Raw genomic sequence first — 19,006 nt, 5'->3', positions numbered from 1 at the left:
GTATTTCAATCAGCGTGTTGACCAATGGTAAAAACAATAGAAGTGAAAATATCAGCCAGTGGACATGTCATCAACACACTGAGTAATTGCATTGTACAATAGTTTGTTCAAAAATTTATTCTTGCGAAAAGTGCAATGCCTAGTTTAAAGTTGCCTCTGATCAGGAAACTACAATTAAATTTTTTATTCCAAAGGAGAAAATACTGGAAAATCTCAGCAGGTCTGGCAGCATCTGTAAGGAGAGAAAAGAGCTGATGTTTCGAGTCCAGACGACCGTTTGTCAAAGCTGACAAAGGGTCACTTGGAGTCGAAACGTCAGCTCTTTTCTCTCCTTACAGATGCTGCCAGACCTGCTGAGATTTTCCAGCATTTTCTCTTTTGGTTTCAGATTCCAGCATCCGCAGTAATTTGCTTTTATTTTTTACATTTTTTATTGCTTCATAGAATACCTACAGTGCAGAAAGAGGCCATTCGGCCCACCAAGTCTGTACTGACCACAGTCCCACACAGGTCCTATTCCCGTAACCCCATACATTTACCCTGCTAATCCCCCTAGCACTAGGGTAAATTTAGCACAACCAATCCACCTGACCTGCACATCTTTCGACTGTTGGAGGAAACTGGAGAACCTGGAGGAAACCCACGCAGACATGGGGAGAATGTGCAAACTCCACACAGACAGTGACCCGAGGCCGGAATTGAACCTGGGTCCCTGGCGCTGTGAGGTAGCAGTGCTAACCACTGTGTCGCCCTGCTGTACTTATTGTACCATTTTGCTGGACAATCTTCAATTAACACTCAAAACCGGAAAATCCCGTCCGAGGACATTGGACCTTTCTGTGGTCTGTCCTGCGCCCGCTAGGATTCACATGGCGGGCGGAATGGGAAAATTCACCCCATTGTGTGGGTTCATCTTTGTGATGCTGCACAATCTTCCACATCAACATGCCATGGCCACTCAATCTTGTCATCACAAGTAACCTTAGACCTTCTTGCTCATCATCATTGACAAGGTGGTCTCCAAAATATATCCTCTGCATGTACAAATGCTGTACTGTTACATCCAGTGCTTGCAAAATTATACCAAAACTCCCTCCTTTGTTCCTTTGCTTCTTAGTAAGAAGTTTAACAACACCAGGTTAAAGTCCAACAGGTTTATTTGGTAGCAAAAGCCACACAAGCTTTCGGAGCTGCAAGCCCCTTCTTCAGGTGAGTGGGAATTCTGTTCACAAACAGAGCATATAAAGACACAACCTCAATTTACATGAATAATGTATTGTCTGGAGACAATACACATCTTTTTAGCCTGTCTTGATGCTCTCTCCACTCACATTGTTTTGTTTCTTAAAGACTTGATTAGTTGTAAGTATTCGCATTCCAACCATTATTCATGTAAATTGAGGTTGTGTCTTTATATGCTCTGCTTGTGAACAGAATTCCCACTCACCTGAAGAAGGGGCTGCAGCTCCGAAAGCTTGTGTGGCTTTTGCTACCAAATAAACCTGTTGGACTTTACCCTGGTGTTGTTAAACTTCTTACTGTGTTTACCCCAGTCCAACGCCGGCATCTCCACACCTTTGCTTCTTGCCAGCTCCTTGTAATGACATCTACATTTTTCAATCTCATCAGAGTTCAGAGTCTTGTCCCTTTCAGATATCCCCAATCCAATCATTCCTTCAGCCTCAAATAACAAATGATATTCTGGACCAAACATAATAGGAACATAGGAAACATGGGAACAGGAATAGGCTGTTCAGCCCCTCGAGCCTACTCCGCCATTCAATAAGATCATGGCTGGTCTGTGACCTCACTCCATGTACCTGCTCTAGGCCCATATCCCTTGCTATCCCTGCTCAATAAAAATTGTCTATCTCAGACTGAAACCTAACAACTGAACCAGCATCCACTATTGTTTGAAGAAGAGAGTTTCCAACCTCCACCACTCTCTGCGTGTTTCCTGACATCTCTCCTGAATGGCTTGGCCCTAATTTTTAGATCATGGCCCTAGTTCCAGAGCCTTCAATTAGTGGAAACAGTTTATCCTTATCCACCTTGTTCTTCCTGTAAATACTTTGTAGACTTTTCTCAGATCACCCCTCAACCGTCTGAATTCAAGAGAGTAAAGGTCTAATTTGTCTAAACTCTCCTCATAACTTAATCCCTGAAGTCATCTGCTCGTTTCCCCACGATCAGCTCTGGCTGCACCATCTTAAGTTGTTGCTTTACTGCTTCTTCCTGACCAAAATGAGGCAGCATGGTGGCACAGTGGTTAGCACTGCTGGCTCACAGTGTCAGGGACCTGGGTTCGATTCTGGGTTGGGTCACTCTCTGTGCGGAGTCTGTGTGGGTTTCCTCCCGGGTGCTCCGATTTCCTCCCACAGTCCAAAGATGTGCTGGTTAGGTACATTGAACAAAAAAACAAAGAAAATTACAGCACAGGAATGGACCCTTTGGCCTTCCAAGCCTGCACCGACCATGTGCCCAACTGAACTAAAACCCCCTGCCCTTCTGGGGATCATATCCCTCCATTCCCATCCTATTCATGTCTTTGTCAAGATGCCTCTTAAAAGTCTCTATCATATCAGCTTCTACTAGCTCCCCCGGCAATGAGTTCCTCTGTGTAAAAAACGTGCCTCGTACATCTCCTTTAAACCTTGTCTCTCGCATCTTAAACCTGTGCTCCCTAGTAATTGACTCTTCCACCCTGGGAAAAAGCTTCTGACTATCCACTTTGTGCATGCCCCTCATAATCTTGTAGACTTCTATCAGGTCGCCCCTCAACCTCCGTCGTTCCAGTGAGAACAAACCAAGTTTCTCCAACGTCTCCTCATGGCTAATGCCCTCCATGCCAGGCAACATCCTGGTAAATCTTTTCTGTACCCTCTCCAAAGCCTCCACATCCTTCTGGTAGTGTGGCAACCCGAATTGAACATTATATTCCAAGTGCGGCCTACCTAAGGTTCTATAAAGCTGCAACATGACTTGCCAGTTTTTAAACTCAGTGCGGCGGCTGATGAAGGCAAGCATGCCGTATGCCTCCTTGATTACCTTCTCCACCTGCACTGCCACTTTCAGTGACCTGTGTACCTGTACACCCAGGTCCCTTTGCCTATCAATACGCTTAAGAGTTCTGCCATTTACTGCATATTTCCTATCTGTATTAGACCTTCCAAAATGTATTACCTCACATTTGTTCAGATTAAACTCCATCTGCCACCGCTCCGCCCAAGTCTCCAACCGATCTATATCCTGCTGTATCCTCTGATGGTCCTCATCGCTATCAGCAAATCCACCAGCCTTTGTGTCGTCCGCAAACTTACTAATCAAATCAGTTACATTTTTCTCCAAATTATTTATATGTATTACGAACAGCAAAGGTCCCAGCACTGATCCCTGAGGAATGCCACTTGTCACAGCCCTCCATTCAGAAATGCACCCTTCCATTGCTACCCTCTGTCTTCTATGACTGAGCCAGTTTTGTATCCACCTTGCCAGCTCACCTCTGATTCTATGCGACTTCACCTTCTGCACCAGTCTGCCATGAGGGACCTTGTCAAAGGCCTTACTGAAGTCCATGTAGACAACATCCACTGCCCTACCCTCATCAATCATCTTCATCACTTCCTTGACAAACTCGATCAAGTTAATGAGGCACGACCTCCCCTACACAAAACCATGTTGCCTCTCGCTAATATATCCACTTATTTCCAAGTGGGAGTAAATCCTGTCTCGAAGAATCCTCTCCAATAATTTCCCGACTACTGACATAAGGCTCACTGGCCTGTAATTACCTGGATTATTCTTGCTACCCTTCTTAAACAAAGAAACAACATTGGCTATTCTCCAATCCTCTGGGATCTCCCCTGTAACCAATGAGGTACAAAAATTTCTCTCAAGGCCCCAGCAATTTCCTCCCTTGCCTGTCAGTATTCTGGGGTATATCCCATCAGGCCCTGGGGACTTGTCTACCTTAATGTTTCTCAAGAACCCCAATACCTCCTCCTTTTTGATCTCAACATGACTCAAACTGTCTACACATCCTTTCCCAGACTCATCATACACCAAGTCCTTCTCTTTGGTGAACACTGACACAAAATACTCATTTAATACCTCGCCCATTTCCTCTGCCTCCATGCATAGATTCCCTCCTCTGTCCTTGAGTGGGCCAACCCTCTCCCTGGCTACGCTCTTGCTCTTTATATATGTATAAAAAGCCTTGGGATTTTCCTTAATCCTGCTGGCCACTGACTTTTCGTGACCACTTTTAGCCCTCCTTACTCCTTGCTTAAGTTTCTTTCTACTTTCCTTGTATTCCACACTTGCTTCGTGTGTTCCCAGCCTCCTAGCTTTGATAAATGCTTCCTTTTTCTCTTTGACTAGGTTCCCAATATCTCTCATTATCCAAGGTTCCCAAAACTTGCCATACTTATCCTTCATCCTTACAGGAATGTGCCGGTCCTGAATCCCTATCAACTTACACTTGAAAGCCTCCCACATGCCAGATGTTGATTTGCCCTCAAACATCTGCCCCCAATGTACATTCTTCAATTCCTGCCTAATACTGTTGCAATTAGCCTTCTGCCCAATTTAGCACCTTCACTTGAGGACTACACTTATCTTTATCCATCAGTACCTTAAAGCTTACTGAATTGTGGTCACTGTTCCCGAACTGCTCCCCTACTAAAACGTCGACCACCTGGCCAGGCTCATTCCCCAATACCAGGTCCAATATGGCTCTTTCCCTAGTTGGACTATCTACATACTGTTTCAAGAAGCCCTCCTGGATGCTCCTTACAAACTCTGTCCCATCCACACCACTAGCACTAAATGAGTCCCAGTCAATATAGGGGAGATTAAAATCTCCCACAACAACAACCCTGTTACTTTTACACCTTGCCAAAATCTGCCTACATATCTGTTCCTCTATATCCTACTGCCTGTGGGCAGCCTATAGTAAACCCCCAACATTGTGACTACACCTTTCCTATTCCTGAGCTCTACCCATATTGTCTCGCTGTATGAGCCCTCCAAGGTGTCCTCCCGCAGTACAGCTGTGATAGTCTCCTTATGATGTGGAGATGCCGGCGTTGGACTGGGGTAAACACAGTAAGAAGTTTAACAACACCAGGTTAAAGTCCAACAGGTTTATTTGGTAGCAAAAGCCACACCTTTTGCTACCAAATAAACCTGTTGGACTTTAACCTGGTGTTGTTAAACTTCTTACATAGTCTCCTTAACCAGTAATGTGACTCCCCCACCCCTTTTACATCCCCCTCTATCCTGCCTGAAACATCTGTATCCTGGAATGTTAAGCTGCCAATCCTGTCCTTCTCTTAACCAAGTCTCTGTAATAGCAACAACCTCATAGTTCCAAGTACGAATCCAAGCTCTAAGTTCATCTGCCTTACCTGTTTCAGTTCTCACATTGAGCACAGTAGCACAGTGGTTAGCACTGCTGCTTCACAGCTCCAGGGACCTGGGTTTGATTCCCAGCTTGGGTCACTGTCTGTGTGGAGTTTGCACATTCTCCTCGTGTCTGCGTGGGTTTCCTCCGGGTGCTCCGGTTTCCTCCCACAGTCCAAAGATGTGCGGGTTAGGTTGATTGGCCATGCTAAAATTGCCCCTTAGTGTCCTGAGATGCGTAGGTTAGAGGGATTAGTGGGTAAAATATATGGGGGTAGGGCCTGGGTGGGATTGTGATCGGTGCAGACTCGATGGGCCGAATGGCCTCTTTCTGTACTGTAGGGTTTCTATGATGATTTCTATGAAACAAATACACTTCAGTCCACCAGACCCTCTTTGATTAGCAATCCCACCCTGCCTGCTCTTTCTCTGAGTCTTACTGGCCCTACTCTCTGGTTCCCCTTCACTTAATGGGTCATGCTAAATTCTCCCTCAGTGTACCCGAACAGGTGCCAGAGTGTGGCGACTAGGGGGTTTTCACATTAACTTCATTGCAGTGTTAATGTAAGCCTACCTGTGACATTAAGAAATAAGTTTTAAACTTTACTCCCAAGTTCATCTTGAAGAGCAGAAACAACTTGAAACTCCCTTTCTTCAAGACCCACTCCAGCATTTCCTTACCTCACTCTCTGGCTCAAAGCGCAAGCAGCTCAAGAACTCCCTTGTGTTCAAAACCAGTTGTAGCTGTGTGGTGCCCTCATGCTCCCCATTATTTCCCTGTTAGTATTTTTTTGTTCATTTGTGGGACATGGGTGTCGCTCCTCTATGACTCTATAAAGCATTTAGATAGTTACATGGGTACGATGGATATCGAGGGATATGGGCCAAATGTGGGCAACTGGGATTAGCTTAGGGGTTTTAAAAAAAAAGGGCTGCATGGACAAGTTGGGCCGAAGGGCCTGTTTCCATGCTGTAAACCTCTATGGCTGGCCAGCATTTATTGCCCATCCTTAGTTGCCCTTGGAGGGCAGCTGAGAGTCAACTACATTGCTGTGGCTCTAGCATCACATATAGGCCAGACCAGGTAAGGATGGCAGATTTCCTTCCCTAAAGGACATTAGTGAACCAGATGAGTTTTTCCGACAGTTGACAATGGTTTCATGGTTATCAGTAGATTCTTAATACCAGACATTTTTTATTGAATTCAAATTCCACCAACTGCTGTGGCAGGATTCGAACCCAGGTCCCCAGAGCATTAGCTGAGTTTCTGGATTAATAGTCTAATGATAATACCACTAGGCCATCGCCTCCCCATGTATGCTGATGATGCCCAGCTCCACCTCACAGTTATATGCTGCACTTGTTGGATAAAAGAATGTGAAGTGATAACACGTGGGGTAAAGACAGCAACATCAATCAGTTAAATGATCATCATCCCACTCCTCAGGAAGCCCACCCTAAACCTGTGCTTTCTTCACGTGCCACCTTAGGGTTGATTTGAAATGGGGATGAGAATAGATGTGGGCACCGATGGAGGCGGTGGTGCATTTGCATATAAGACCCTGGAGATTCTTACCTCTGGGCCTTGTTTACATGTTCCCCCCATTCCCCCAGGGAACTCACAGACAGTCCACAGCAAGGTCAGTATGGATTCTCGGGAGGTAGGTTGGCAAGACCATGATCAGGTGAGCAGCGGGAAAGCTAAAATATTCTTGTGCGGCCTAAAGGAGCACAGGAGTCTTTAAGGAAGGAACTCTATATGTAGGAACTTTCTCTGTGTCAGGAGGTCTACATGAATGCCAATCATTGTCGGTGTTGGATACCATGGTGCTTTATTTATGTCAAGAATGTAGAATTTGTTTCCTTGCTATTTTCCAAAATTTTGCCCTTCCTTCTTCGCATGAAGTCATTGAAACTCATGAAGTTGTTCACTGGGATAGAGTTCCACCCCTGCCAGATACTCCGGTAACTTGGCATTCGTGGGCCTTGACGATTATTGTCAGTAGGCTAGTCGGCCACGCAAAGCTAAACCAAATCCTGTTCTCAGCTGAAGTTCAGGCATGTGCATTTTCAGCAAGTGTCCTCAGAGATGATCAGGGGCAGGGACAATGAAATGTTTTCTTCTTCCTAATCTGGGGACATTGATGCCAGTTATTGTGCCCACGCTGCCACCATGGCAGATTTGTTTGCTGCGACAGAATTAAAATGTCTGAGTTTGTTTCAGATGCTGAAATTACATTTATAAAATCCTTAATAGTAATCTTACCTGGAAAAAGTTGTCAGGTGATTTTTATTGCAGTGAAATTTGATGCAATAACCTTCATAGATTATTGCTGAGCTAGCTTATTTTTTCAAAAGATGATGGCCGGGATTCTCAGACCTTGCCGCGACAGGGATTCCCCAGTCCCGCTGCAGTGAATGGAGTTTTGGCTGAGTGCCAAATTCTCCATTCTCGCTGGCAGTGGTGGAGGGGCGAACGAGATCGGAGAATGCTGGCTGATGTCACACTGATCCCAACATGAAATGGTATTTAAAGAATAACAAAACAGTCAACATTATTCAGCAATTTTATCTTACTGCATATTTCTTTGCAGATATAAATGAGTGTGAGAACAATCTATGTGGACAGGAATGTGCCAATATTTATGGCTCCTACCAGTGTTATTGCAGACAAGGCTACCAACTCGCTGAACTTGATGGACATTCCTGTGAGGGTAAGGAGAAACAGAGCAAGAATAAAGCATTAGTCAATAATCTTTTCATGTATTGCTGCTCTGTGGCTAATTAAGGCTATAAAGTGATTATAACATTTTCGCCCCAATGCTCAGAACAAGATGTCATAAAGTGTAGCTGCATTTATTTTCGAATAAGAGAAACAGCTGGATGATAATATTAATTGACATTTCAGCTTCTCCTCCAGAGTAATGTATGAGTATTGGTTTATTTCAAGTAATATGTGAAGGAGTTTATTGGCTGAAAGAGAGTTCTTCCCTGCATTGCTCTTGAGAGTTGTGTGAAGGCATTGAATTAATCTGATGCAACAAGGGAAAGGATGTTGTTTGGCACAAGCTGTTGGAATACAGTCCTTTCATCTCTCTTTATAGGTGCCAACCTAGGTTAAATTAACAGGTTGATACATCATCTTAGAGTGTTCACATTGTCAGAATGGTTGGACACTCCATATTAAACAATTATTTTACAGCTTCAACATGCACATAGCTGCCACATTACGCAAAAAAAGCAAAAAATCCCTTTGATCATTTCGCCTTCACTTCCTTTCAGAGAATTTCATAGAAATGTAGAAACTAGAAGCAGGAGGCCATTCGGCCCTTTGAGCCTGCTCCGCTATTCATTACGATCATGGCTGTTCATCAGATTCAATATCCTGACCCCCCCCTTAGCCTTCCACATCCCTTGATCCCTTTAACCCCAAAAGCTTTATCTAATTTCTTCTTGAAATCAGACAATGTTTTGGCCTCAATTACTTGCTGTGATAGTGAATTCCACACATTCACCACCCTCTTGAGTGAAGATATTTCTCCTCACCTCAGTCCTAAAAGGTTTACCCCTTATCCTCAAATTATGACCCCCTAATTCGGGATTCCCCCACCATTGGGAACATTCTTTCTGAACCTACCCTGAAGTTTCTATCAGATCCCCTCTCACTCTACTAAACTCCAGTGAATATAATCCTAACCGGCTGAGTCTTTCCTCATATGACAGACCTGCCATCCCAGGAATCAGTCTGGTAAACCTTTGCTGTACTCCTCCTATAGCAAGAATATCCTTCCTCAGATAAACTGCACACAATACCCCAGGTGTGGCCTCACCAACGCCCTATACAATTGCAGTAAAACATCCCTATTCCTATACTCAAATCCTCTTGCTACGAAGCCCAACATACCATTTGCCTTTTTTACTGCCTGCTGTATCTGCCTGCTTACTTTCAGTGACTGATGCGCAAGGACAAATATTAAATATTCAATATGCCTCCCTTCTTTTTGCTTCACTCCACCATGAAGCAGTAAGGGAACTATCACGCCGCGATGGTTTTCCTTCCACCTGAGACCCTTCCTGGCAACCCGCTTGTGGTCTCCCCATGTGATTTTCATTTGGTGGTTGCTTTTCCTCCTCCATTCAGCACATTCCTGCTTGGGTCCCTCCCTGATTATCTACCTGTCTCACCAGCCACTTCACAAGTAAACACTACCCTGGTTGGTGAATGTGTTGTGGCCTCTCTTCCAAATCACCACAGAGAAAAGTTTGGGTTTGAAATTTACTGTCTGATTTCAACACTTTCACTTTCAGTTGTTTGATCACCTTGACTTGATTGCTCACATTGACCTCACTCAGGGTTATATGAAGGCTCAGAGAGGTAGCATTACAGCATGGATTTGGCAACTTCATACTCAACTTAGATCCAACCATGAACTGAGCTAGAGCCATGTCCATTGCTGCTTGAAGTTGCCACTCACCTGAAGAAGGGGCTTAGAGCTTCGAAAGCTTGTGTGGCTTTTGCTACCAAATAAACCTGTTGGACTTTAACCTGGTGTTGTTAAACTTCTTACTGTGTTTACCCCAGTCCAACGCTGGCATCTCCACATCATTGCTGCTTGTGCAGTGTTCCATTTTCTGCTTCCAGTCACCTCTTGTTGGGTCACTGCCTGTGTGGAGTCTGCACATTCTCCCCGTGTCTGCGTGGGTTTCCTCCGGGTGCTATGGTTTCCTCCCACAGTCCAAAGATGTGTGGGTTAGGTTGATTGGCCATGCTAAATTGACTTCTCAGAGGTTCTGTTCAGCATTTTCACTTCACTATTGCCTGCGGCTAGTATAGACTTGTAGTTTAATGTACCACATTATTTTCTATCAAAAAGTTTTTTAACTTCCTCAGTCACAATCTGTTGGTTTGCAGCCAAGAGTGCGCTCTGTGCATTACAAAGATCCCCTTCAGTGGATTCACAGTATTTGCTAATTAAATTTCTTTCAAAGGTTTGACTTGCGAAATACCTCCTCAGAGGCCAGCGTCTCTTCACCAGATTCCCTCTATTTACAAACTTATCTCCACTCCTAAGAGTGTTTCAGGTACAAAGTCAGAATCTGGAACGTCAGTAACCCTGACAGTCCTCAATATATACACAGGTGAGACTCTCTGCTGGCAGTCAATCGTTACCTCAATCAGGGAGCTCGTACTCCAAGAGGTCCACCTCATGGGCTTCGTTAAGGTCATTACACCTTGAAAAGTTGACTTTAATAGTTCATGACTGTTAGCAGCAAATATTGGTCACTCAATAAAGTCCCATAAAATCTGCTACTACACCTTGCTCTGATCTCAGTTGCCATGTTAGGCTCAGGTTCAGGAAGCCAGCTATCCTACCATTCGGTCACTGCGGTGATGCTTGCCTACATAGAATCATAGAGTCCCTACAGTGCAGTTGGAAGCCATTCGTTCCATCATAGAAATCATAGAAATCATAGAAACCCTACAGTGCAGAAGGAGACCATTCGGCCCATCGAGTCTGCACCGACCACAATCCCACCCAGGCCCTACCCCCACATATTTTACCCGCTAATCCCGCTAACCTACACATCTCAGGACTCTAAGGGGCAATTTTTAACCTGGCCAATCAACCTAACCCGCACATCTTTGGACTGTGGGAGGAAACCGGAGCACCCGGAGGAAACCCACGCAGACACGAGGAGAATGTGCAAACTCCACACGGACAGTGACCCGAGCCGGGAATCGAACCCGGGACCCTGGAGCTGTGAAGCAGCAGTGCTAACCACTGTGCTACCGTGCCACCTAACCCACGCATTTTTGGACTGTGGGAGGAAACCGGAGCACCCGGAAGAAACCCACGCAGTCACGGGGAGAATGTGCAGACTCCGCACAGACAGTGGCCCGAGGCTGGAATTGAACCCAGGACCCTGGCACTGTGAGGCAGCAGTGCTAACCACTGTGCCACCGTGATGCCCCATTTGTTGAACCTCAGTTGATGCTTCATTTTAAACCACCTTTTGGTGATGGCTTCCACCACATCAACATTTGTCCTTGCCGATCCCTTTGGATGACAATTAAAAACTTATTTCTCTCATGACCAATTGGCTGAGAATACACAGTTAGTCTTTCATAGGGAGATACTCTAGGTAATGGCATTTATTCGAATGTCCAGATTGGTTATACTGCTGAATAATTTTTGACTGCACCTTCTTTCCATTTTCTGCAGAAACACAAGCATTGCCTTCTTGACAATAACATGTACCTCTTCAACAAGGTGGCAACTTCTTTCCATAGTGGCCTTCTGGGTTTAACCTAAACTTGCCAAGCAAATCAAAATGCTGGCACAGTACAAGGTTCTCTTTTTAACAGCAACAATGTTATTTGGGTATTATAAGGTTTACTTGACTTTGCTTCCAATCCTCATAGTACTTGACAGGGAAGTTTTTAATGCTACCATTGATTGTATGAATTGAATTGAATGAATTGAATTTATTTATTATTGTCACATATATTGGGATACAGAGTATTGTTTCTTGCAAACTACACAGACAAAACATAACATTCATCGAGTACATCGGGGAGAAGGAAAGGATAGAGTGCAAAATATAGTGTTGCAGTTACTGATAGTGTGAGGAGAAAGATCAGCTTAATATGTGATAGGGGCCATTCAAAAGTCTGATGGCAGCAGGGAAGTAGCTGTTCTTGAGTCGGTTGGTACGTGCTTAAAGTCTTTTGTATCTTTTTCCTGACGGAAGAAGGTGGAAGAGAGTAAGTCTGGGGTGCATGGGGTCCTTGATTATGCTGGCTGCTTTCCCGAGGCAGCGGGAAGTGTAGATGGAGCCAATGGATGGGAGGTTTGAACAATATTCCATTCCCCCAACCTCACATCCTTTCTCGTGGGGGCACAAAATTCAGCATTTTTCCCCTCAGAAAGAAAACACTTCTTCTTTTTCCTTTTGGTTGCATGAGAGTTTCTGGCTTCTGCCCTTCTTGGAGAAATGAACACAATTGGCCCTAGATCGAGACTCTTGTCACAGATTAAATTCATTGTGGAGACCAGTTAGCTTTCATGCGACTGTAATTTCAGGTCTATTGTTATCCATTGACAATATGCCGCTGTAGTTGCCGAATGCACTTGATAAATTAGTTTTCTAATATTAATACTGGTGTATAAATGGACTCATTTTACTTTGCAATACAATATTGAAGTGCTTATCTGATTTCCAATGATAGAAAATGGATACACTATTCTGTAATCATTATTTGTAATGTGTATTTTCATTAAATGGAAGTCATAAGCCAACAGAAAATTAAATCAGTAATTATTGATTTTCTGTTTTGCAGTAGATATTAACAATACATTAAGGCTGATGGTTTTGATCTGTTTGTTCTGGATTTGTTCCAGTGAAGATGACTAATATTCTTCCATTTACAAACAAACACTGAATACATTTCTCGTCTTTGGAATATTCGGCAGACAGGAGACTAGTTAAAAATGCAAACTAAACAACCTGGAATCTGAGTTACGGTGGGAGTGGTATCTCGGACAAAACAAAATTATCTTTCAGTGCTTAACTAATCATTTCAATGAAAGATAATGGGTGGAATCTTGCGCAGGTAATGGGATTCTCAGCTGCCAACAGGAGAGCTGGCGAGACTCCCTTGTTGCCTCTTTTTGTGCCATTTGGGGACTTGACAGGCCAGAGGCGGGAATTCCCTCAGGATCAAGAACCCTGGGGTGATAGTCACACCTGCCAAGGCAGCTCTCCTGTCACTCACCTGATGAGGGAGCAACGAAAGCTCGTGATACCAAATAAACCTGTTGGACTTTAACCTGGTGTCGTGAGACTTCTTACTGTGCCCACCCCAGCCCAACGCTGGCATCTCCACATCATAGCTCTCTTGCGCTCAGCAGCGCGACCGGGGAGCTGGGGGTTGCTTTCTGTAAGACACTCACCTAAGGCCTTGTGTCAAGGAGGGATCCAGGCACAAGTTAGAGGTTAGAGATGGCAGGAAGGGGGTGGGGGGGGGGCGGGGGGGGGGGGGCGGTGGTCACAGCAAGAGAGTTGTGGGAAATGAGACAGCAGCAAAGGCACGGGGTGACTTTCAGTTTTGCCCCCACACCTTCCAATGCCAGGTCCTTCGATCAACACTGAGTGACTTTGTATGAGGGACCTTCCTGTGAGTCCACAAGCAAACATGCTGCAGTTTGCTTTTTATACTTCCCACATGGTGAGGCTCCCCCCACCCCATTCCCACCGCTAGGTTAATACCAGCGGCAATCCAGGCTTTACATGAGCATTCATTGCCCATGTAAGGGCCTCAATTGGCAATGGACCAGACAGGACATCCACAAGCCTTCTTGACATGGACTAAATCAAGATGGAGGCAAGGTCCCCACCCTCACATCAAATGTTTCCTCTCTGCCAAGGACACGAGACTCTGCCCAATATTTCCAATGCAGCATTTCTATTTTTATTAAAGAAATAAAATAAAACTGGAGCCACTTTCTTTTAGCGAATCAAGATCAAGACAAATTGATTTTAGCAATATAACCCTTGTTTGATTTGATTTATTATTGCCACATGTATTGGGATACAATGAAAAGTACTGCTTCTTGTGAGCTATAGAGACAAAACATATCATTCATAGAGTACGTAGGGGAGAAGGGAAGGAGAGGGTGCAGAATATAGGGGGCGATTCCCCAGCCCGCTCTGCTGCTCTAGCTGGTTATCCCGGCCCTGGGCTGAGAGACATCAGCAGAGGCCGTTTAGCGGGCTCCCCACTGGGTGCCAACGCCTCCCTGCATCTCCAGGGCCAGGATTTGTGCAGTGGTCAGCTCGCACTGGGTATCGGTGCAGAGCTGATTTCCATATTAAAATTTGTATTTAAATATCATTAGCGGGTCCAGGACTAAAGTCTCCAGGCCCACAAGCCTCTTCACTCCTGCCAGGAGTGGTTCACTCCAGCGGGGTTTACAGCAGCTCCCTACTAACGGGGAATTGGTGGCCTGACCCCGCTGGAGTGAAGGGAGCCACTCCCCCGCCAGAAGGTTGGGCGTAAGGGGGGTGCTCCCTGGGCATTGCCAGCCTGGCCCCCTGGGACTACCCAAGGGGCACCTTGGCATTGCCCACTGGAGATCGGACAGTGCCCACTGGGCATCGGGCAGTGTCAAGGGGGCGGGGCAGAGGGGGCGGTGCCTATTGGGGCGGGACCTATGGGGGAGACCTGTGGGGGTGGGGGGAGTTCTGCTGCCACTCTGCAGTTGGGATTGCAGGCAGAGGGAGAGAAGGTGCTGATTGGGGTTGGCCACTGGGGTGGGGGGGCTGGTCAGGGAGATCAGGGCTGCTGGTGGGGGGGGGTTGGTTGGGGAGGTTGGGGCTGGCATTGCGGGGGGGGGGCGGGGGGGGGGTACATTGAGCCTGGCCCAGAGACGTCCAGGAGGCCTGTGATCAGGGGTTGGGGAATTAGAGGGGCTGTGGTGCGGGGTTGCGGGGCCAGCCAGTGATGGAGCTGGCCAGCGTTTGGGAAGCTAGCAGTGTGGGGCTACTGTGCATTCGTCGATCTCCGCTGTGCCAGATCGGTGCATTTGCGGGGGCCCACTCAGTGCCATGCTGCCGGCCTCTCCAACGGGAATCGGCTCCGCCCACTGATTTTCAGCATGAAGCTCCCTGAAGCACTCTGCAGTGCACCAAGTGTGGGAGATTCATTTTGAAAATGCTGCTAAAAAAAACAGCATTTTTTCACGAATTCGGCACTTAGGATTTTTTTGGAAGAATCCCAGCCATATTGTTGCAGTTATAGATAGGGTGTAGAGAAAGATCAGCTTAATATAAGGTAGGCCCATTCAAAAGTCTGATGGCAGCACAGAAGAAGCTGTTCTTGAGTCGATTGGTACGTGTTCTCTGACTTTTGTATCTTTCTCCCGACGGAAGAAGGTGGAAGAGAGTATGTCTGGGGTGTGTGGGGTCCTTAATTATGCTGGCTGCTTTTCCGAGGCAGCGGGAAGTGTAGATGGAGTCAATGGATGGGAGGCTAGTTTGCGTGATGGACTTGGCTATGTTCACAACCCTTTGTAGTTTCTTGCAGTCTTGGTCACAGCAGGAGCCATACCAAGCCAGAAAGGATGCTCTATGGTACATCTGTAAAAATTGGTGAGAATCGTAGCGGGCATGCCAAATTTCCTTGGCCTCCTGAGAAAGTAGAGATGTTGTTGGGCTTTCTTAAAATTGAATTGTGTAATAATGCTGTGTGCATATTTGATTTGAATATGTAATGAAGATTTTAGATGCTGTTGCCATCCATGTGTAGAATGCCTCTGACTCATTTGTTGTATTTGCTAAAGAAATATTTCTTTTCAGACATTGATGAATGTGCACAAAGTGGAGGCACACTCTGTACATTCCGCTGTGTGAATGTCCCTGGCAGTTATAACTGTGCTTGTCCTGAGGTTGGTTATACGATGTCGCCAAATGGAAGAACGTGTAGAGGTAGGACTCTTCCTCAATTATTTCTAATTTCTCAGACATACTCCCTTAGTGTTCTTTTGGAACATTACTTCCATTGTACAATTCATATCATAATGAATGTATAACTTTTATAAATGGGATTTCTGGTGATGCAGTTAAGTATCCAATTTCCATGTTCCTTTCTTTTACAAAACTTGCTGGATGGTTTTAATTCCTCCTAGAAACCAGGAGCAGGAGTATACTATACACCCTTTGAGCCTGCTACCCCATTCAATACAATCATGGCTGATCTTGGTCTTTAACTCCATTTCCTGCCCGGTCCCCATATCTGTTAATTCCCGGAGAGGCCAAAAATTGGTCTATTCCAGCCTTAATTGTATTCAACAATGAAGCAGCCACAAGCCTCTGGGGTGAGAATTCCAAAGATTCTGTACCCTTTGAGTGAACACAGTAGTTAGCACTGCTGCCTCACAGTGCCAGGGACCTGGGTTCAATTTTGGCCTCGGGTCGCTGTCTGTGTGGAGTTTGCACGTTCTCCCCATGTCTGCGGGGATTTCCTCTGGGTGCTCCCGTTTCCTCCCACAGTCCAAAGATGTGCAGGTTAGGTTGATTGGCCATGCTAAATTGACCCTAGTGTCATGGAGATTTACAGGGTAAATATGTGGGGTTACGGGAATAGGGCCCGGGTGGGATAGTGGTCAGTGTAAGACTTGATGGGCCAAATGGCCTCCTTCTGTGCTGTAGGGATTCTATGACTCTATGATAAGAAAGTTCTCCTCATCTCAGTTCTAAATGATTGGTCCCTTGGCCTGAGACTGCACCTCAGGACAAAGGTTCTTTTTTAGTTCGGACTTTATGACCGGCACAGGCTTGGAAGGCCGAAGGGCCTGTTCCTGTGCTGTACTTTTCTTTGTTCTTTGTTTTAATACCATTACACCACCGCCTGCTCATTTGCTAAGTTTCACAAGTTCCGGGCCAGACCATAATACTACTAACATCGTAGGTGGAATACAAATAGAATAGTTGTAAATTTAACTCTGCCCTCTGCCAATATTAGTCTTCTTGTTGACTGATCACACGTCAAAATTGACTGCAGCCCTAACTCTGCCACTGGGTTCCGTGATTTACTTACATAGCTTATAAAGAAATTTACAGACATCCTGAAGAGATACTCGATAAATGCAAGTCACATCTTTCTGAGCTAACATGTTAACAAAAGTATCAGAGAGAACAATTGATTAAATTTATTGCTTAGCAACACTTCTGAAAATATATCTAACCTTCATGTATTGTCAGACTCCATACGTAAAACAAATTCATGTTGCTACAAACTAAGTTACTTCCTGAACTTAGGATGGCTTTTTCCCCATATGAACCTGCAAGCCAAATGTGTAAATCGCGGACAAGCTGATAGAGCCTCCAAAACTCTGACAGCTCATAAAATATTTTGTGTGTGAAAGATAGTCCGTAATAAAGGCCTCAATATAACTGAATCAGAGAAATTCCCTTTTATTAGATTGGATTTCAGGGCTTCTATTGGTCTTTTGGGATTATATCCCATAGTTCAGCCTCTGTGAAAACTGAAACTCTATGACTTGTGAAAAGTATTAGTTATAAAGGGAGTGCAGTGGGGCATGCACTTGGCATGAGTGGAACTGCAGTTATGCTTAGTGTCCCCTCAGTTGTGTTGTATAGGCAAAAAAAAATAATGTAGACAAAAGTATAATCATCCCAAAGGTGGAGTTGTACATTTTTGAAGGGCAAATTAATTCTAGCACTGCAGTGTCTATTTGCTGAGTAAGAGGTGAGGTGGATTTTGATGAGGACATGGAATCATAGAATCCCTGCTGTGCAAAAGGAGGCCATTTGGTCCATCAAATCTGCACCGACCCTCCGACAGAGCATCCTATCCCGGCCCTATCCCCATAACCCCACGTATTTACTTCACTAATCCCCCCTAACCCACACATCCTACGACGCTAAGTGACAATTTAGCATGGCCAATCCACCTAACCTGCACATCTTTAGACTTTTGTCTCATTTTTGGCGAATTTACAGCCTTTTGAAGATTATCACGTGTCTCTCCTGTGCCTGCCATCTGTGCTCATACAATCGACAGAATTTAAAACTATTTATTGATTAATCTTCCCTTGTTTCTTACTCTTTGTAACCTTGATGGTATCCCGCATTTTGGTTCTTGCCCCTCTACCAGGATGTGTCAAATAATTAAAAAATGGAAGAGGAACATGCAACTCTGATGTCAATTAATAAGAAGTTTGCAAACCAATCCAACAGCGTGTGAGATAAGTTCTGGGATTTGCAGACGCTGTAAAGGTGTAGTAGACTTTTTGAGCGCCATATAGGAGCATGGATTCATGTGGTAACCATTTTCACATAAGACATGGGGATCGATTCCAAACAACTTGGAGACACAGTTGTGAAATTGGCATTGTTACAAAATCTAGAGAAATTAGTTAATGTCTGTTTAGCTAACACAGCGCCTTTTACACAGCCGATTACTTGGCTATTGTAGAAAACAACTAAACCTACTGAAGAGGTGAAAATTCTGCATGTCTGAAATCTATTGGACACAGACTCAGTTTTATGTAGTGGAGTACAGCTTGTTGTTAATGTTCACCGCTCACTCACCAATCATTAAATGACCATTCATTCTCTTGACTAGCTCCCCCTACAACTTTTTAGCTGGTGGGGGGAGGTGGGGTGGCAGCGACCATGGCACCCCATATAATTCAGTCCAATAATATGATTGATCATCTGAATAGCACAGGGATACATGGTGGACTGACTAGTGTCTGTTACATTATTATTATGTACATTTGGGCGGCATGGTGGCACAGTGGTTAGCACTGCTGCCTCATAGCACCAGGGACAGGGGTTTGATTCCCGGCTTGGATCACTGTCTGTGTGGAGTTTGCACGTTCTCCCCTGTCTGTGTGGATTTCCTCCGGATGCTCCGGTTTCCTCCCACGGTCCAAAGATGTGTGGGTTAGGTGGATTGGCCATGCTAAATTGCCTCTTAGTGTCAAGGGACTAGCTAGGGTAAATGCATGGAATAGGGCCTGGGTGGGATTGTGGTCAGTGCAGACTTGATGGGCCGAATGGCCTCCTTTTACAC

At 45.2% G+C, this 19,006-nt stretch overlaps 1 protein-coding gene across 4 annotated transcripts in view; it reads left to right on the top strand.

Annotated features, from left to right (window-relative positions):
* The window catches only part of fbln2 (fibulin 2), a 235,781-nt gene that overhangs the window by 205,014 nt on the left and 11,761 nt on the right, over nucleotides 1–19,006 (top strand). For all 4 annotated transcript variants that reach the window (XM_078209667.1, XM_078209664.1, XM_078209665.1 and 1 more), the window contains 2 exons: nucleotides 7,998–8,117; nucleotides 15,763–15,891. In XM_078209667.1, the coding sequence (XP_078065793.1) occupies nucleotides 7,998–8,117; nucleotides 15,763–15,891 (249 nt within the window). The remainder of the gene's footprint in view (nucleotides 1–7,997; nucleotides 8,118–15,762; nucleotides 15,892–19,006) is intronic.

The sequence above is a fragment of the Mustelus asterias genome, chromosome 3 (assembly GCF_964213995.1).
Source record: "Mustelus asterias chromosome 3, sMusAst1.hap1.1, whole genome shotgun sequence".
NCBI lineage: Eukaryota > Metazoa > Chordata > Chondrichthyes > Carcharhiniformes > Triakidae > Mustelus > Mustelus asterias.
This window is presented reverse-complemented; position numbering and strand designations above follow the sequence as displayed.